Source organism: Oryzias latipes, chromosome 18 (genome assembly GCF_002234675.1).
Source record: "Oryzias latipes chromosome 18, ASM223467v1".
NCBI lineage: Eukaryota > Metazoa > Chordata > Actinopteri > Beloniformes > Adrianichthyidae > Oryzias > Oryzias latipes.
This window is the reverse complement of record NC_019876.2, coordinates 1,797,384-1,817,947: the sequence shown is the minus strand read 5'-3', so window position 1 is coordinate 1,817,947 and position 20,564 is coordinate 1,797,384. Positions and strand designations below refer to the sequence as shown.

At 39.0% G+C, this 20,564-nt stretch overlaps 2 protein-coding genes across 2 annotated transcripts; both read left to right on the top strand.

Annotated features, from left to right (window-relative positions):
- The first annotated feature begins 226 nt into the window (after positions 1-226).
- LOC101171229 (L-amino-acid oxidase-like) lies at positions 227-6,770 on the top strand. Its single transcript, XM_023966211.1, has 6 exons — positions 227-469; positions 672-784; positions 2,220-2,421; positions 2,741-2,809; positions 4,666-4,802; positions 5,390-6,770. The coding sequence occupies exons 1-6, from the start codon at positions 242-244 to the stop codon at positions 6,189-6,191; spliced, it is 1,551 nt and encodes a 516-aa protein (XP_023821979.1). The 5' UTR covers positions 227-241; the 3' UTR covers positions 6,192-6,770.
- Positions 6,771-12,101: 5,331 nt separating this feature from the next.
- Positions 12,102-19,482, top strand: LOC101160780 (L-amino-acid oxidase). The gene is made up of 8 exons (XM_023948951.1): positions 12,102-12,160; positions 12,394-12,434; positions 13,988-14,208; positions 15,123-15,235; positions 15,311-15,512; positions 16,840-16,908; positions 17,171-17,307; positions 18,381-19,482. Exons 2-8 carry the CDS (start codon positions 12,398-12,400, stop codon positions 19,177-19,179), a joined length of 1,578 nt encoding a protein of 525 aa, XP_023804719.1. The 5' UTR covers positions 12,102-12,160; positions 12,394-12,397; the 3' UTR covers positions 19,180-19,482.
- Positions 19,483-20,564: the final 1,082 nt, after the last annotated feature.

The following is a 20,564-nucleotide window of genomic DNA, read 5'->3' as shown; positions in this document are numbered from 1 at the left end:
CAGGAAACCTTTCAAAATAAAACAGGAAACAGAACTCAAACATCCTAAAACCATGACACGGTCCTATAGTATTGAATCATTTTTACTTACTTTGTCAAAGTTTGATGATGAAACTGATTGGGATGTTTTTTTTTTGCAGCAAAGATGTGGAACAGAATAAGTTCAGGGAAGTTCTTCCTGTGTGAGTATCGTCATAATGTTCAATGTCTAAAATAAATTGGTTTGGCTGCCATCTTATATTATGAAATGTCCAGCTGTCATCAGTGTGCTGCTGCTCCTCCACTACTCTTCTGCTTTCAACATGAAGGATGCTCTGAGCGAGTGTCTGAAGGACGAGGACTACAATAAACTGCTGAATATAGTCAAAAATGGCCTTCCGCAGACAAAGCATCATCATCGCGTTGTAATTGTTGGAGCTGGTATGGCTGGAATGACTGCTGCCAAGTTACTGGAGGATGCAGGACACCAGGTAAGGTCGATGGGTCATCACCTTTTATTAACATCAGTATTTTCAGTGGAGACGATGCATTTTGTTTCATTAGGACCAACATAACCACTTCATTCACCCACAGGTTAAAGGAAAAGTGATCCTATTATTGACTAGAATAAAACCTAGTTTTATCTTGAGAAGTGATCATTCCTCTTTAGTCTTATCTCTGCGTTTGTACCAGGTGACCATTTTAGAGGCTAGCGGCCGCGTCGGTGGACGATTGGAAACCTACAGGAATAAAGAAGAAGGCTGGTACGCTGAACTTGGAGCCATGAGGATCCCAAGTTTTCACGAGTAAAACTGTCACACTAGTTACACTCACATTTGCGTTTGTATTATTAGGGTGTGTCTGTTTTGATTGGCAGGTGGGTAGAACTACAGTTGTACTCAATAAAATGTTCACTTTCCTTTTTTCCTGCCCACTCGCGCATTTTAAGTAGGATTTTGAGTTGGGCGGAGTAAACTCCATCCGCTTCAGACTTCAGAATCGCATCAACGATGTCTACGAATTTCAGTTCAGCGTTATAAGATTGTTTGTCCATGCTGCATTAAGGCCGTGTCACACAGCCACTACGTACATTTTGCATATTGTCCACGTAGGACATTTCGGTCTTCCTTGATAAATGCGTGATTTTCGTCATTCATAAATGTTTCTTGCGTTCGTCAGTGTGCTCAGATGTCTGTTAAGGGTTTTGGCCAACATGTCTTTCTTTGCATATAAAAATTTGGGGATTTCAACGACCGTTTCAGGTATGTCTAACAGACTCTTCACACACATACCACACTTTTATACTGTGTATATTGCGCACATATCGTATATCATGTTCAAATTACATAATTTTGGGCCAGATTTGGCTTTTATATTGATTTACGTGTTCTTTGCGTGATTTATTCGTACTTCTTCCATGGTTTTAACGTGGTTCAATCTTGATACATCTGTGGAAATTTCACGTGTTGAATTTCACGTATGAACAGTTTTCATCCACACGATATGTGCACAATGCATGGAGTTGCTGTGTGACAAGGCCTTAATGTCATTTTGGAATACCATACTTTCAAATAGCTGAACTCTTTGTCTGATCAGACCAAAACAACACAGTGTTTTGCGTCTGACATTGACTGTATCTAAGAACAGGACTGAGTGGCCCCTCCCGCTGGTGTACCCGGGAAACAGAACCCGCTGGTTCAAAAAATCCAAAATCCCATAGACTTCTAAAGAGAAATAAGCAACTGTTACAGTCATTCTATTGGTCAGAAGAACCATTCTTGCTCTGATCCTACTTTGTGTAGCATCTTCGTGATAATCTTTATTATTATTTTTCTTTTGTTGTTCAAGATATTCTAACTGACCAATCAGATGTCTCAATAAAAGTAGGTGGAGCCTCCTGGCCCCCCATGTCCGACATTCCAAAAATTTGAAAGATTTTAGACCAATCACTGCTTAATGACGGCATCCGGCTCCAAATTGGCGACGTCTATGTCTTAAAAAAAGCGGCGACTGAATAGATTTTATTTGGTTATTTGGTTTGAGCAGGAAGTAAAACATTTTACCCTGACTCACCGGATCCAGTTCTCACATACAGTTGATGGTTTTAAACCCTGTTTTCTTCTATTTGGTTAAACATATTTACATGTAATGCTCCATAAGAAATCTGACATTTAAACTGCCAAATTTAGACCTTTTTCTGTTACATGCAACATAAATGATAACTATCTCCCCCTTTAACAGAATCGTTCTCAACATCACAGAAATACTAAATGTTAGCCTAAATCCTTTCACCATGGTGGACAACAACACGTATTACTTGACAAATGGAGTAAAGGCCACCACAAAGGAAGGAACAACAAATCCGGAGGTCCTTATGTACAACGTGACAGAAAATGAAAGACATAAGTCAGCTGATGAACTCCTCCAGATGGCTTTGAAGAAGGTAGGAAATGGTCATCTATGTCCCAATATCGTTTTCCAGAATTAAAAGCTTTGGACAATACCAAGATTAAGAATATTAATTGTGCTTGACCACTTTATATTAAAAAAAATGTTGAGCAGATTAAATGATTTTTTTAAATTCCATATAGCTATAACTGGTGTGTATTTTTTCCCCCTCATTAACCTGATTAGGCCTGATGCCTTCATTGTTTTTGACCCTTTAAAGCACATCAGAGTGTAATTTGTATGTTTAGTACAAAAACCCATCTAAGTATTTGAAAAACCAAGAACAAAAAGACATTGTTCATACTTTTTCATAGGTTAAAGATGTCGCCCAAAATCATGGCTGCCAGTATCTTTTCAAAAATTATGACCATTACTCCGTAAAGGTAAGGTTTGTGTGTGTGTGAATCCACGTGTGTATGTGTGTGTGTGTGTGTGTGTGTGTGTGTGTGTGTGTGTGTGTATGCATTGACTGTTGTTCCAACAGTTGGGATGGTTTTCCCTTAAACTCGTAAATGTCATCTCACAAATCACTGAGCCTCTTCATCACAGAACATTCACTGACAAGAAATTTTTCACATTTTCTGCTGTTTATCATTTTTCCAAACTGTGGTTTTGTATTTTCACACTCAGGTAAAGCACCTGGAGGTGTAATTGCAAATTACATCAGACCTTTGCTCTTAAGAGCAGTGATTCCCATGCTTAATTTTACATTTGTTCCCCATCAACCTTATTTGTGTACCCCTACAAGTATTTTGAGGATTTTCCACGTTTTCAATTTTGGTCTGTCATGATCCATGCGTGATATACGTAATTCATAATTGTTTCTTGTGTTCGTCATTCGTTGATGTGCGCAGATGTCCGCCGAGAGTTTTGGCCAACAGGTCTTCACGTGAATTCGGTTCAAAATTTTGGCTCGGTTGAGAACTAACTATTTTTAGTGTATGAGTAATTTTTACGTAAATCTTAATAATAAATAATAATAATGGATTAGATTTATCTGTGCTTTTCAAGACACCCAAAGCGCTTACATTGTGTCCATTATTCATTCACTCCTCATTCATACTTGGAGATGGTAGCTACTGTTGTAGCCACAGCTGCCCTGGGGCAGACTGACAGAGGCGTGGCTGCCAGTTCGCGCCTACGGCCCCTCTGACCATCACCGGGACATTCATACACATGCACACACCAGTGGAGCCACACTGGAGGCAAGGAGGGTGAAGTGTCTTGCCCAAGGACACAGCGACATTTTGGCTGGTGGGAGCGGGGATCGAACCGCCAACCCTTCGATCATTGGACGACCCGCTCAACCACCTGAGCCACTGTCGCCCCATAAATCTTATGCAATTGTGAATGTTTTTTGCAAAATGCAAGTGCAAATCTGTGTCTTTCCACAACCGTTCCACATGTCTAACCGACTTTTTACGCATGAACCACTGATGTAAAACTTTTATATCATGTATATGGCACATTTTCACGTTCAAATTATGCAATTAATGCAAGAATCACTAATGAATTGCATACAAACAATACAATAATGACAAAACACTCATGTTCTACATTGATTTACGTGTACTTTGCATGGTTTATTTGTACTTCTTCTGTGGTTTTAATGCGGTTATTTCGTGATACATCTGCGAAATTTTCACCCAAAGACCACACTTTTTTCACTTTTTCCACATATATTCACGTCTGACCAATTTACATCTGAGCATTTACATAAAATGTATTTAGTGGCGGTGTGACATAGCCTAAAAGTCCATTGCAGATTTCTTATCTGCCAAAACTAGCAGACCATCAGAGGAAGCAACAGACAAATTCACTGGAATGAATGAGGAGATATTCAGTGGATTTGGTGTGACATCATCAGATCGGCCTGTGTTTTCATTAACCTTTTTTTTTTTTAAGACAACCTGAATTGGCTTTCCACATCCAGATAATCAAATTAAAATTAATTTTATTTCTATCGCACCTTTCATGTAAAAAGAACAGCTTAAGGAGATAAGAACAAACAAGAACACAAAAACACCAATCCCCACACATGCAATAAAATAATAAAGGAGTTTTAAAAATAAAACCCTCATTTAAAATACACAAAAACAAACACAAATAAAAAGAGAAATTATTGTGAAAAGCTAAAGAAGAGACAACCCAGAAACCATAAATACTAAAACTTTACTACCTGCAAAAATTGTAAGACATCCTTTGCCATTAAGCTGAAGCGGGTTTTTTTGTTTCACAGGAGTATCTGAAAGAAGAAGGAGAACTGAGTCAACAAGCCATCCGAATGATTGGAGATCTGCTAAACGAGCAGAGCCTCCTTTTTACCGCACTGACAGAAATGCTGTATGACCAGAGCGACGTCAACAATAGCATTACGTAGGAACCAGCATCTCTTATAGCTCCTTTATTGGACAAACTAATACAGTACTACCATGTGAACCACTTTGAATGTTCATTTCATTAATAGCAATAATCCTCATATCTCAGATAGAAACACTATTAACTTCATACCAACCAAAACAGGTCATCAGACATGGATGTTTTTGACATGATTGTTTAGATCAGTGTTTTTCAACCTTTTTTGAGCCATGGCACACTTTAACCCTGACAAAAATCCTGCGGCACGCCAGCATCCCAAAAAAAAAAAGGAGAAACTCATAGTCAGCCCCCCCCCCCAAAAAGGTCTTTGATAGAATCAAATAAACACAAAGAAAAAATAATTTTATCATCTTTCATATTCCTAACTACTCTGTGTTCATCCAAACAGGCCCTGATAAAACACTGAGCTGATTTCCTGGAGATGGAAAATGTTTTTAGATCAGTTAACGAGGGCAATTTCCCCACGGCACACTTGACCATCTCCCACGGTACACTAGTGTGCCGCGGCACACTGGTTGAAAACCACTGGTTTAAAGATGATCCTAAGCTCTAGTCAGGTGTTTGACTCTGTTTGCTTTCCTCAGGTACTACGAGGTGACTGGTGGGTTTGATCTTTTTTCCGAAGCTCTTCGTGATAGTCTAAAATCAACTCTTCACCTGAACTCCAAAGTTGTCCGCATAAGTCAGTCAGATAGAGGAGTGACTGTCAAGTATCAGACACCAAACGAGTCCTCGCTCAAAACTCTTCCAGCTGACTTGGTCCTGGTCACGACTACCACCAAAGCCGCTCTTTTCATAGACTTTGATCCTCCTCTGTCCATCCAAAAGATGGAGGCGATGAGGTCGGTCCACTATGACAGCGCCACCAAAATCTTTCTCACCTTCAGGGAGAAGTTTTGGGAATCAGAGGGGATCCATGGTGGAAAGAGCATCACTGACCGGCCCTCCCGCTTTATCTACTACCCCAGCCACAGTTTTCCCCAAAACCAGACCATTGGAGTCCTCCTGGCCTCCTACACTTGGTCTGATGACTCTCTTCTGTTTTTGGGGGCCAGCGATGAAGACCTCAAAGAGCTGGTTCTGAGAGATTTGGCACAGATTCACGGTGAACGGGTCCGGTCGCTGTGTACTGGTGTGATTGTCAAGAGGTGGAGCAGCGACCCCTACACCCTGGGGGCTTTCGCTCTGCTCACCCCCTACCAGCACATTGAATACTCCAAAGAACTGTTCAGGAGTGAAGGCAGGATCCACTTTGCAGGGGAACACACCGCCTTCCCTCACGCCTGGATAGAGACGGCCATGAAATCTGCCATCAGGGCAGCTGTGAACATCAACAATGAAGTTCTGCACGGTTCAGACCAGAACCCGGGAAAAGAAGAGCTCTGAGCCCAAACCCAGCCTTCTGTACGATGAAAACAGTCAAAATAAAACCTTTGTATGAATTTTGGATTTGTTTATGATTTAACTGAGAAAATTAACTTTTCAAATCTGCATCAAGGTAATTGGCCTAAAAATATAAAATTGTGTTTATTTGTATACAGATAGAGAACTTTAGATTTCTTCCATCTGTAACGGTTCTTTGCCTTTGTGTTTGGTATTTTGTTGTTTCTGTATAGGTTTGAGTTTACTTTTGTAGAGTTTCCTGTTTTGTTGTAGAAGTGAGTTTTACTTTGGGTTCCCATCTGTCCTGAGTGTTTCCACCTGTGTCTCGTTGTCTTGCATGTATTTAAGTCTTGTCTTTTCTTCCTCCTGTGCTGCTCCATATTATGTTATTCCCCGAGTTCCTTTGTGGTTGTAGATTTTGAGTTTTGCCTGCCTGTTGCAGTGGTTTTGTTTTGTAGTTTTGGTTTGTTATTAAAGCTCCCGTCTTCCCTGGAACCTTCTGCCTCCTCTCTGCACCTGGGTACACCCTCAACCTTCCCGCGTAACACCATCAGACTCCAGCACATGGTGACCGACCAGAAGACCAAATATCTTTGAAACAGAAAACAATAAAGGTGCAGAAAATCCTCATGTGATTAACCCTTGTGCTATCCTAGGCACTTTAACATTGGGAGTTGGGTCATCTAGACCCACTAGATAGTGCTCTGAACCTTTTTTCTTCAATGATTTGTGATCTTCACTGGTGATCCACCTTTGTCATGGTAGGGAGAACACCTCAATGGAAGGGGGGAGGGGTCATCTAAGATAGCACAAGGGTTAAGATGTGAGCTTGTGTGACGTTTCCAACTGCAAGCGGCTGACAGCCTGAGGTGTTTGATGATGAGCAACAAAAGCTTCAGTTCCTTTTCCTCAGAAGAGCAGCAACAACCGCTGGCACTGCTGCTGCATTTCCAGCAACACAACATTGTTGGTGTGACTCATCAAGACACATTTCAATCAAAGTGCAATGTATTTTAAGTCAAATCAGTTTTTTGGTGAATTTATTTAAACCACGTTTTGATGAACACCAATTTTTTGTAAAAAATGTTCAAACCATCCATCCATCCCTTTTTTTTAACCTGCTTATATCCCTTTTGTGGTCAATGGGCTGCCAGGGCCTAACCTGGCCACTGTTGGGCTAGGGCGGGTTACATCCTGGGCGGGTCACCAGCCTGTCACAGTGCCGAACGAATACACAATTACACCTAGCAGCAATTAAGAGTAACCAATCAAACTTTAAAGCATGTTTTTGGACTGTGGGAGAAAACCATGCATGCACTGGGAGAGCCAGAAAGATCCCCGCTGAGTTTTGAACTGGGACCCCCTCCCTGTGAGGCAAAAGCGCTAACCACTATGCTACCATGCAGCCCCTTGTTCAAAATCCTAACCATTGCATTGCACTCTGTTCAGCATTTAGCGCTTTCACATCTTTGTTCAACAGTATTTTACATCATACTCATTCACAGTTATATTTTAACAACCCCCCCAGAGAACACGAGTGCCTCTCCTCTTTGCTCATCCAAAAATGTCCTCATAAACGTGATGCTCCAGAGGCGCATGGGAGGAGCTACTGCTTCATCGTGGGATCATGACTGTATTACTCAGACACAGATGCTGTTGAGACATCAGGTTAATTAATTTTGCAGAGATCTACAAAACTACTACATTTTATTGACTATGAAATGAAAGAAACAAAAGTAAAACTGAGGTTTGGTATTCCATCTAAACAACAATCAGCATTCTACAGTATTTCAGCCAACAAATGTTGTCTGGTGTCCCTTTAGAAGGTTGTAACCCCATTTTTTTTACAGTACTTTAAATAATAGCTGAATAAATTAATGTGACACACTTTTTTTAACGACGAAGAACAAAACAGTTTAAAAGACCCAAATGTCAGGTTTTAAAGTTTGAAGCTGTTATGTCAAAAACATTTTGTTTATGTTGAATAAAACAAAAGGAAAAAAATTAAATGTTAATATAAATTTTCATTAGTGCAATAGTTTTAAATGCCAAATGTGTTGCCACAAAGTTAGTTCTTCTATGTATTAATTTGCCCACCATGTATTGACAAGCGTATAGAATCATGATGCTTTTTACACACCGGCCATGCGATGCGTTTATTAGGCAGGATGGCCAACCTATTTCATTATGCTGGACTGAAAGTCTCATGCTACGTTCACATGGGTCACGGGTTCTTGAATGCTCTTTCAGCATGAAGTCTTCAGACTGTACTGTCGCTACCCGATACTAGCGCATGTTCTCACAGTTGGAAAAAGCTTGTTGCAAAATGTTGAAACGGTGTAAATCTTGTAGGCTTTCTCTTTTCACAGCTCTATTCTGGTATATGAAAGACTCAGTGTTATATAATTCCAGCTGGGCACAAACCACAGTTATTCATTTTTCCTTCATGATCAATTTTAAAACGGTTGGTACTTCATCGTCTTGACAAGGGCGCTATTCGTACATCACTACCAAATTCTACGGAGCCCGTGTCCTGACATTAAGATGTAAAAATATGATTGGCCAATCATTGGCCAATCACCGTGTCCCTGTGACCAAGGTCTAACAACAAGACCAATGATTGGCAGCAAAGCATACTGGGAAACCTGACGTACTGCTATTATTGTTATGCTACGAGCTAAAGGTAAGTGCTTTAGGCGAAGCAGCCAGCTTAATATGATATTTTTTAGATTTTCATCGAGACAATAACAGATCGACCATTCTTGCTTTTATTTTTACCCCTATTGAATGCTCACAGAGACACGGAAGTAGCGGCAGGAAGCGGCTTTTGCAGCAAGATGACTGAGGGCGTACCAGATGATGTGAACGTGAATACGATAGATGCTTCTGTGCTTTTTAAAATAAATAAATCTGTTCTCTAAACATCCTCCGTGTCTTCAATGCAATGTAATGAGACACACACAGACAGAAATGTGAAGGTATCTGCTGTAAATCTATGACGTAAATTAATAACAGGATCAATGATCGGCTAGTCAGTTAGCATGTAGCCTAATAGCCTTCGAATGTAAAGCAACGGACTGCTAAAGTTAATAAAAGACAAGTCCTGAATATTATTATTCCTGTTCGACCCTAAACTACAATATCAGCTGTCTGTCTGTCAACCAACCAGCCAGTTGCCCAAATGCCGGCATACATCAAAGAGCTCTGCGGCGGAGCTAGTAGTAGCCTAGCAGGAGCTATCGTATGACAAAGCAGCCTAGTTATCATAAATCTTTTGATATTTTTCTTATATTCATTGAGACAGTAATAAAGTGATCATTTTTGTTTTTCATGTTCCTTTTTTAAACGAATGTGGGTCACAGAGACACAGAAGTTACCGCTGAAAGCGGCTTTTGCCGGCGTACAGAGAGCATATCCGCGTGAATGACTTATGACGTGAATACTTATTGTGTTCGAACGGATTAATCATTGCGTTCGCACGAGTTAATCATTTCGAGGGAATGGAATAGTATTTTGAGGGAACGCAATAGTATCTTGTGGGAACGGAATAGCATCTTGTGGGAACGGAATAGTATTTCGTGCGAACGAGATAATAATCTGTGGGAACATGTCAGGACATGTCAGGACACGGGCTCAGTAAAATCCGAGTCCGATTGTTTAAAGTTCAACCTGTTTCATTTCAACCCTTGTGCTATCTTAGATGACCCCCCCTTCCATTGACGTGTTCTCCCTACCATGACAAAGGTGGATAAAGGTGAAAGATTTCATGTAATCCATGGACACCAGTGAAGATCACAAATCATTGAAGAAAAAAGGTTCAGAGCACTGTCTAGTGGGTCTAGATGACCCAACCCCCAATGTTAAAGTGCCTAGGATAGCACTAGGGTTGCACGTGTGTTCAATGGTCGAGTGTTTGGTACGCAGAGCCAGAGAACGAATATAGAAGCTTGTGTAGCCCAAAATGTGTATATATGCATGTATGCACGTTTATATAGAGTTTTCATTGGAAGTGGCCGCTTGAATTGGCGTTTATGACACCAGTTTTAACTGCCCAGCCCAGCTGTTATAGAATATCTCTCCGTAGTTAATTTGTCCTGACTCCAACCTTATCAATGGTAACTATGACAGTTAGGAAGCATTATCCTTCACATTATCCTTCACTTATCAGGACAGCAGTCGGTGCAAAGTTTAGGCCTGGTGTAATGGCAGAAAGGCCCTCAATGAACATTTTCACTTAATATAGCAGATATACTGTTAAAGTCACTCTTTAAGTGAAACAGTCACATATGTCAACGCAATACCATCTACCTTTGGTGTCCACTCCAAATCCAAAATAAAGAAACCTACTGAAAAATAAGACTTTGACTGTGATCAGAGTCTTAGATTTCAGTTGTTAAAAGCATTGTGCAATCAGGCCAAGGTGCACAGATGACACAATCCAGTGTTGAAAGAATTCCCAATAACTCTGACTTGGCAACATAAACACACCTTGAGACCTCAGGAAAAGTAATTGCAACTGTTTCACGTTAACTTGTGAAGACATCACAGTGAACGTTACAGGTGAAGAAAGAGTAAAGTCACGCCTTTATCGTCCCACGAAGAACATATTTACAACATTCCAAAGGTAAAATCCTCACCAAGGACTGTAAACACTGTGGTTATGATCCTTTTGACCGGTTGTTATCTGGAAGGCGAAGAAGGTGCTTCAGGACTAAACAAACAGATTAAAAAATTACTTTCTTTGTGAGGGCAAAACCTTATTAAACTGCTCTGTGTTCATGTTGTTAACATATGCATGCATTTGTTAACATGCATATTTGTATTTGTTTATATATGTATGTAGATAGATAGATAGATAGATAGATAGGTAGATAGATAGATAGATAGATAGATAGATAGATAGATAGATAGATAGATAGATAGATAGATAGATAGATAGATAGATAGATAGATAGATAGATAGATAGATAGATAGATAGATGAACCACTTTGATTTATTATGCTTTATTTCAAGCAGTAATTATAGACAATGGAAAAATAAATCACAGATTTATCAAGCTCATCAGAAATAATGAAATGCATAGAAAAAATAAAAACACAAACTCACTTACGTCACATTTGATCTGTTAAATATTGTGATTGACCAAAATGGAGTAGAGATTGATTGGTTGCTTGATTGTGACTAGGAAGAAGCAACTTTTCTAATCCCACCCCTGCTGAGTTATTTCATCCTATAGTTTTGCATAACTTTCATAATTTTGTTCTGATCAGACAAATTGTATAAATCGAATATATATATATATATATATATATAGTGGCAATTTCATATAATCTGCTATATGCACTTCCACTTGTTTGGAGTGTTCACCATACTGTGTAAACATGACCTAAGGTGTTTAATCATGTACACATTGCTTTTGCACTAATATGGTGACGGTTTTAATTTGACCCTTGTGCTATCCTAGGCACTTTAACATTGGGAGTTGGGTCATCTAGACCCCAGAAGACAGCCCTGAACTTCACTGGTTTCCATGGATTACATGAAATCCTCTCCACCTTTGTCATGGTATGGAGAACACGTCAATGGTCATCTTGACCCCATAGGACAGCACAATGAAGGCATTCTGGGTCTGGATCTCATTCTGGTGGTCTCCACAGCTCTCGCTCCAAGCACTGCAATGAATGGCCCTTTCCTTCTGTTTCTATTACAGTACGCTCTGCAGCTTTTTAAATGAAAGTTAGTTCTTAACATTAAAAAAATAGATAGTTAAGAATACTTGTACCTTAGAATTAATAATTTACCAACCACACTGCTCAATCGTCCTGTCATCTTTCCAAATAACTAGAGGAGAAACACACCTTTTCAATGGAAAAAGATGCAATAGTTGCACCATCCAACCCACCCATTTGCTACTGCTATAAGATGCTGTGAGGACTGCTGCTGTCTGACTCATTTACAGCTTTGACACAAGGTGAGAATTTCTTTTTCCTCATTTAGATTTAGAAAACAACTTTGTCATTTCAATCATTTTTAAACGGAAAAGGTTTTTTATTTTTTTTTAACTTGAATTGTTTATTATAGCAGTCAGGTTTTTTAAAAATATTTTACTTAATCAGAATTTAGAAAAACTACACAACACTTTGTGTTTTATTGAAAGTGTTGTAGTTTACAAGCCGGATGATCATGTATTTGTCTCCATTCCAGGCCTATGAGGATGGCGTCATTTAAACTGAGGTGCCTTCTGTGTAAGTATTTGCAGACATACTGTGAATCTTTAAGAATTGATGAAACATTCAGGCTTTTGTTATTACGATTTTTTTATGCTAAAAATTAAATACTTTCCTGTAATTTTAATATTTTGTGGGACAACTATTTTTTTTTTTTTATTGAGCCTTGTTTTAATATTATTTCCCTTACTGAAGCTCATTATTAGTGTTATTGTTTATAAAGGCTGTGTTACACAGCCACTACATACATTTTGCGCATATTGCACAGTTGAAAATTGGTCATGCATGAACCTACGTGGAAAAAGGGAGAAAAGTTGTGGTCTTTACGTGAAATTTTCACAGATGTATCAGAAATTAACCACGTTAAAACTAAGGAACAAAAAACATGCAAAGAACATGTAAATTAACATGGAACATGAACCTTTTGTGATTATTGCGCTTTTTTACATGTAATTTATTAATGATTCATGCGCTCAGTAGTTTTGACGAGATATGTACGCCATGCTCGTGATATAAAATGTACACATCGGTGGTACATGCGTGAAAAGTCTGTTAGACAAACACGGAACGGTCATAGAAAGCCACAAATTTGCCCATGCATCTCACAAAAATCGCGCACAATTGCATAAAACGTTTTAAAGTTTACTGCGTAATTCTCAACCGTCCAAGTATTTTAAACAGCTCAAAATCGAATTCACGTGATGACCCGTCAGCCGAAATCTTTGAAGGTCATCTGTACACATCGATGAATGACAAACACAAGAAACACTTATCAAGAATTATGTATATCACGCTTGTGTTACAAAAGAAAAGAATTAAATATGTGGAAAATGAGTAAAATTTACGTAGTGGCTGTGTGACATGACCTTAACCCTACAGAGTTGTTTTCTCTATTTACTTAAAAAAAATGTTAAAGTTATATTTCTGTAAGTGTTTTCTAAATATTGAAATTTGGAAGGATCAGAAAGTAAACCTTGAACGAGCTTTGATTCCACGGCCACTGCAAGGTTAAAGGACGCTCAGAAAACAAAAACTCAGAAGAGATTTATAGTATTTTGCAATAATCTTAAATGTTATTTCATTAACAAAGTTCTCGAGAAACAAATAATCTTACCAGCATTAAGATGGGGGTGGGGGGGAGGGGTTCCACAAGTTCACATTAGATTCTCTACAAAGGGTTGGAGAGTCATGCTGCACTACCTGTCGTTATATTAATACATCTAAATTTGATCAACAAGCTCCAAAAGATTTTCTTATTTATTTCCTTATATTTATATATACAGTATATGTGGCGTTGCAATTAATTGACCTAATCTATGAACCGGTTTATATTCCTGCGATCCAACCCGATCTACCTGTCTGAGGCAAATAACCCTACAATGCCCAAATAGTATCTTCCAAGAACAGTTGTAAATTGATTTATGTCACTTTGAGACATAATAATATATTGGTATACATCAATTCGACAGATTTATCTGGTTGTCCAGATATCAGAAAAATAAGCACTTCATTATTCTGTTGCCATCCCCCAGAATGAAACGTGAAATATTTTTTTGATTTTGCGTCTTTAGTTACAATCTTCCTGCTGGCCTTTCTACATCTGAGCTGCAACACTGAAGTCAAGCTGAAGACGACGCTGCAAGACTGTCTGAATGACACAGACTATGAACTACTGCACGAAACTCTGGACAAAGGCCTTCCGAAAACAGCTAAAACCTATCATGTGGCCATCGTTGGAGCCGGCATGGCTGGACTGACTACAGCCAAACTCCTGGAGGATGCGGGATACAAGGTAGGGATGTGAAGAGCAGCAGCAGGATGGAAGCTTGACCAAGTTTGTAATCACTAAAAAAAGATGAAAAGAAAATGTAGAGAAGTCATTGATTTTAATAGGATTCCATTTAAACACATTTTAGGATTTAAGTATTTAGGAGCATAGGGATACTAAACAAGGTTAAATGTCTTCTCAATTAGATTAATATGAGTTTGGGACACCCCTACAAAAGTACCCTACAGCCACTGTGGGCATTACAAAGACAAGCCATCAGGAAAATTGGGTTATTATGTGCACATCAGTATTCTATTCTATGAATCAAAATTATGAAAGTTTACAGATATAATAAAATATAATACAATGCAAACAATGTTATGTCAGAACAGCATAAAACAGTCTCTGTGTTTTTGTGTGTGGGGGGGAGGTAGTGGAATAAAATGGAGGAAAGAATCAAAAATAGTTAAAATGTTACACAATAAAAAATAAAAATAAAATTGGAAACATGTAAATTAGATAATTTAAAAACCTAATGAGACAAGAAACAGACGATCATGAACTGGGGTCCTTAGATGCTTTTGTTATAGTTTGGTCATTTTCTTTTTCTTTCATTCTTTTGTGTCCATCTAAATAATAATCTATGTTGAAGCGTAAAAATGTATTTGTTTAATGTGGGACAATTGGGGATGAAAATTAATCTTTTCTTATTTTCTTCCTTTTTCAAGCAGTTTTATTATTTCTGTTTATATCTGTTTTATTTTGAATTTGAAAATCAAATCAAAATTCCAACAAACGGATGTTTTCAGGGTTTAACTTACATGCAGCTAGGTGTAGTTTTTATGTTTTACTCACACTTTATGACATCGTCTTAGCAGTCTTCAAAGATTATTCTTGCACATTTGATTAATGTGAATTTGTTTATAATGTGACCTAAGGTCACTATTCTAGAAGCTAGTGAGCGAGTTGGAGGACGAGTTCACACATACAGGAACGAAAAGGAGGGCTGGTATGTGGAACTGGGGGCCATGAGGATCCCATCAACTCACCAGTGAGTGATACACACAAATTCAACACCAACAGACCAGCGATGCCTGGGTGACTTAACATCCAAACCTTTGCACAGGATCCTTCTCTCACTTGTGAAGAAGCTGAATCTCACAACCAACAAATTCATCATGGACGATAAGGAGACCTTCTATTTCGTGAATGGAAAGAAGATTAAGAAACATTTAGTGAACAACAACCCCTGCCTCCTGAACTACAACATTCCACCTCCTAAGTGCAACAAATCTGCCCATGACATATTAACTGAATCATTGACAGCAGTATGTAACTCAATTTTACTTTTTCTTTAAATGAAAGACGAGTATAAACTGTATTGGTAGCATCTCTGAGGGTGATGTCCCCACATTACTGTGACTGTTGCGTGCCTGAGAAAGGGAACCAAAGTATTTCCTTTAATGTGCTTATATTATGCTTACATAAGGGGTAAGGTTGGGTAAGTAATGGAATTTCATTCTTTAAGGAAAGACATCAATCCCAACTCCCCCTATATGGGTGGATATGGGTTGTCTGCAGGCAAAAATGGGCAAACCTGTATGGGTCACGCAAGCTAGTAGACCGCTCAGTGAACCTATTGAAGGAAAACATTCATGAAGGTGGTTTTTCCATGAGTGTGCTGTCACCAACAGGTCATAGCAAACATCTAAACAAAATGCGATGCTACATTCATGAATGCATGTCTGACCGGAAATAAACCGCAATTATTTATTGATTTATTTGTCCTCCATGATCAATTTTCAAACAGGTGCCATCCATAAGTTATTCCCAAATTCCTGAGTTCAACTGGTTTAACTTTCAATGGCCATGTGTTTTGTACATAGAGCCCAAAAATGGTCATTGAAACTTGGGTTAATGTCCGAGTTTGAAACGCAGAAGCCCATAGCGCATATTTACGTCTGTTTATAGACCTCTAGTTAAAAGTGTTTGCTTAAGCGAGGGTTGTCAAGGTCACTGTGAACCTAGCTAAAGTGTAGATTAGAGTGAAGTATGCCTGTATGACAGGGCTGTCATACAGATTTTTTATTTTTTCAACCCTCTCGTATTGCGGTCACGTGAGTAGTTGCATCTCCTTGCGCAATGTTGCCGATCAGAGTGTAGTTTGTGTGGGTGTCCTATGGGCACCTGCAACATTTGTGTATGCGTGCAGGGGATGCAAGGACACCCTATGACAGCATCACTCATATTTACCTCACGAATACTTGTACAATGCACTTACAACATGTGTATATCTTGGGCTCCTATTTAACACGTCCTTTAGGTGGCCGTACTAGTCTTAAAGGAATTTCAAGACACTCCTGCACTCCCCTTAAGAGACGACCTCTCCATATAAACCTCTACAAACCCCAATAACTCAAAACCTACAGAACCCGTACTGATGAAACCCCATATGAGTCAAAACACACTTTATATTTTTTTCCTAATACTAAGAACGCATTTATGTCTGGTCTCAGACAGCTTTTAATTGGCAAGCCTCAATAAGTATTCAGAAAGATAAAAATGAATCATGATAAAAATAACAGATTTGGTCATTTTATGAGTTGGTTTCTTGGTAATTTTTTTTTATCTTAAGTGTCTTTTTTGCTTTTCTAGGTAAAAGACATAGTCAGTACCAAAGGATGTATGGAAGCACTGAAAATGTTCGACCACTACACTGTGAAGGTAGGAGCAGACCTGAAAGAAGTTCAGCCGAAAACAAAGACAGTCAGCTGTGCTCTTTGATCAAAACTAAGAACCATTTCCTGTCAAACTCAGATGTTTTAATCTCTTTTTCTGAAAAGTACTGAAGAGCTTGGTTGGATTCCTGTTCTTAATTTACACTTTAGAAAGGCTTAGTTTATTTATTTATGATTTATTATCTATCGACTTATTATTGACATTTAAAAGGATGACAAAAAAATAAATGTTGTGTTTTGTACCACAGGAATATTTTATCAAGGAAGCAAAGCTAGACACTGAGACCATCAGAATGCTGGGAGATGTGCTGAATGAAAACGCCATCATGTCACTGGCTCTGTCAGAGATGATCTACTTTGAGAACGATATTGGTGACGAAGTAGAGTAAGAAAAGACTTTATTCATTTGCATCTTATTCCACCGGTACATAGTGGTGAACAGCTAGACGTGTGTTGTTTAGTAGCGCATATATACGTCTGGTTATGGACTTCTAGTTAAAAGTCTTTGCTTAAGCGAGGGTTGCCAAAGTCACTGCGAACGTAGCTTAAGTGTAGATAAAAGTGAAGTATACCGGACACAGGGCTGTCATGCACATTTCTTTGTTAACTTTTTTTTTCAACCCTCTCGTAGTCTTAGTCCTTATGGGTGGAAAGCGGCTGTCTGCTAGTGAAAAATGGTCAAACCTGTACGGGTCATGCAGGTGACCCGCACAAAAAATCAAAGTGGTAGATTGTTCACTGAACCCGTAGGGAAAAAATGTTCATGCACATTTCTTTCTACTGGCATGCTGCAAGCGACACAGGCGGGTCGTACAGATTTTGTACTTATTCAACTCCGCTAAATCCTGCAGGCTTTACAAGGATATAAAAACCTACATTTGACTGTTTGCAAAATCACAAATTTTTCTGTTTAGGTTTCTTATTTTCTGGCAAAAGTAAAGTATTTAAAAATGAAAATCTAATCAACATGGGTTATAAAACAGACCTTATGTTGTTGTATCTATCAGAGGTAACCAATGTGTCATTGGAGCACATCTGCTATTAATCTTTGACGGTCTTGGTTGCGATGCCAAAATCACCAACCCACCAACCAACATTTCCCAAAATGGCTTTTTACATAGCCACTCCCATGTGTACGGAGCTCGCCGCTCCACGGCCTGGAGAAAACGCTGACCTCGCCTTTGATACATGATGAGGAGCGCTAGTGTCGTGGCAGAAATTTGAATGGCTCTGCTGTCAGTCAAAGTAATGTTCACATCTGTCACCATGTTTTTAAATGACTTATCGCGTGAGTTGGTTTGTGTTTATTCACATTATTAGGATTTAAAGGAAATAGTGTTACTGCCAAATTCAAATTGTATTTTTCCATGTTTCTAGAATTTCAATAAAACTTTTGCACATATGTGTATTGGAAAGGCATCTAATGAGTGTGGTAACTCTGGGATTTTTGTTTTACAGCTATTCAGAAGTGACTGGGGGAACAGATCTCATTCCCACTACCTTAAAGAACACGTTAACTAAGACAGAGGTCATCTTAAATGCTGCTGTCAAAGAAATAGATCAAACATCAAACGAGGTCACTTTAAAATATCAACTGAACCAAGAAATCAAGTCTCTTCAGGCTGATGCGGTCCTGGTAACCACCACAGCCAAAGCAGCTCTCCTGATGGACTTAAAGCCTCCACTCTCCACTAATAAGGTTGAGGCCATGAGATCCATCCAATATGGAAGCTCCACCAAAGTGGTCTTGACCTTCAGTGAGAAATTCTGGGAGAGAGATGGAATCAAAGGAGGAAAGAGCGTCACAGACCGAGCCTCTCGTTTCATCTACTACCCAAGCCACAGCTTCCATGACAACAACAGAACCGGCGTTCTCCTGGCCTCCTACACCTGGGCTGAAGACTCCCAGTTCCTCCTGGGCATGAACGACACTCAGTTACAAGACCTCATCATGAGAGACTTGGTGGAGATCCATGGTGATCACGTCCGGTCTCTCCTCACTGGGATGGTGGTAAAGAAGTGGAGCCTGGATTCCTACAGTTTGGGTGCATTCGCTCTGTTTGGACCCTACCAGCACGTACAGTACGCCAGTGAGCTGTTCAGAAGTGAGGGCAGAATCCACTTTGCTGGTGAACACACAGCTTTTCCTCATGCTTGGATTGAAACAGCCATGAAATCTGCAATCAGGGCAGCTACCAACATTGCTAATCAGGCAGAGTCGGTACCAAACAATGATGAAATCAGAGATGAGCTTTAAGGCCTTTGGTCTGTTTTCGGAGCCAAAATCTGCAGTTTACTATTTACTTTCAATGTTTCTATATTAATAATCCTTTTCTATATCTAGTTTTTATTTTGTTCTTCGTTCCGCTTAAATTGTCGTGTGAAGAGTTTTTTGCTACTTTTGTTTTAAGTCAGTCAATTAATGCCTTTTGTCTTTCGGTTTGGAAACTTCACATCTACCGGTATTTGTTTCTTTTCATAATAGCTGAATCGTGTTAACAATCTTTTTGTTTTTCTTTAAAGTCTTGTTTTGGGGTGGATTAAATTTGGTTGAACTGTAGTTTCTTGTGTTTTCCTTGGTTTTCCTTGGTTTCTCCAATCCCATGTACATAAGCATAAAGGTGAACAGTCCTCCAGACCATTGTCCATTCTTTGAATACAGATTTTTTAAAACATTGAAATTATACATGTTACTGATATAAAGGTTGGGAATAACTCTGGGCTGGTGACCTGTTCAGGTGTTTGGTTCCTGCCATCGCCAAACAGTAGCTGGTTCGCTTCTAGCAACCCTGTGACCCCAAAAGGGATTCAGTGGATTCTGAAGATGGATGGATAGATGGAAATGAAATACCTCTACATCAAAATATTCTGCATTTTATGTTTTTGTTTCAGATACTTTTTTTGGTGTACAAACAGCTCTACATATACTAATGTAGAGCTAAAAATAAAGAATAATCTTTATTTTTAAGAAGTAATCTTTTTCTTTAATGGACATCACCATATAACACAAATGAACCTCAAAATCATATCTTACTTTTGTATCTATAAACCTCTGAGCCATATTTGTTTCTCCCGAATTTGAAGCGCTGCTGAAATGTTGCAGTTCTTTAACCGGCCACTAGAGGCTGGTTGTAGAAAGAGGTGATTCTTCACTGATGTTCAGGTTTACAAGTACAACTTTACAACATAAATTAAATTATTTAAGGCCGATTTCAGTTTTTTTTAAAACTTATTTCAACCTGCTTTCATAATAACAAAGCTTCAAATCACGAGCGATTTGGGGTATTTTTGCTTTCATGTAGGCTGACCTGATGGTAAGAGCAACAAAACTTTGTTTTCTCCTCCTTCGTCTGGCATAACAATCACATGACGGGCGTCATCGTTTGAAAACGGATCCAAACTAGTCGTTTGTAGTCCTAATGATCCCAATTTGGGCCACATAAACGGATCTAGACCTCTATTACCCATGAAAGGGTTCTAAATTGCTTTTCGATGCCTTTTAATATGCAAAGTTTGAAAGATTGCAGGAGGATCAAAGAAGAAAAAATGTTAATTAGGTGTTACGACCTGTCATGTGCATGAACATTTTCCTTCTATGGGTTCACTGAGCCGTCCATTTTTCTCTCACAGACAGCCCATATT

Bases quoted from the DNA above. Each gene is read 5' to 3' on its own strand.
- LOC101160780 (XM_023948951.1), top strand. From the start codon at position 12,398: ATGAGGATGGCGTCATTTAAACTGAGGTGCCTTCTGT. The intron at 14,209-15,122 runs GTAGGGATGTGA...ATGTGACCTAAG, and splicing joins TGGAGGATGCGGGATACAAG to GTCACTATTCTAGAAGCTAG. The intron at 16,909-17,170 runs GTAGGAGCAGAC...TTTGTACCACAG, and splicing joins TCGACCACTACACTGTGAAG to GAATATTTTATCAAGGAAGC.
- LOC101171229 (XM_023966211.1), top strand. From the start codon at position 242: ATGAAATGTCCAGCTGTCATCAGTGTGCTGCTGCTCCTCCACTACTCT. The intron at 2,810-4,665 runs GTAAGGTTTGTG...TTTGTTTCACAG, and splicing joins ATGACCATTACTCCGTAAAG to GAGTATCTGAAAGAAGAAGG. The intron at 4,803-5,389 runs GTAGGAACCAGC...TGCTTTCCTCAG, and splicing joins GACGTCAACAATAGCATTAC to GTACTACGAGGTGACTGGTG.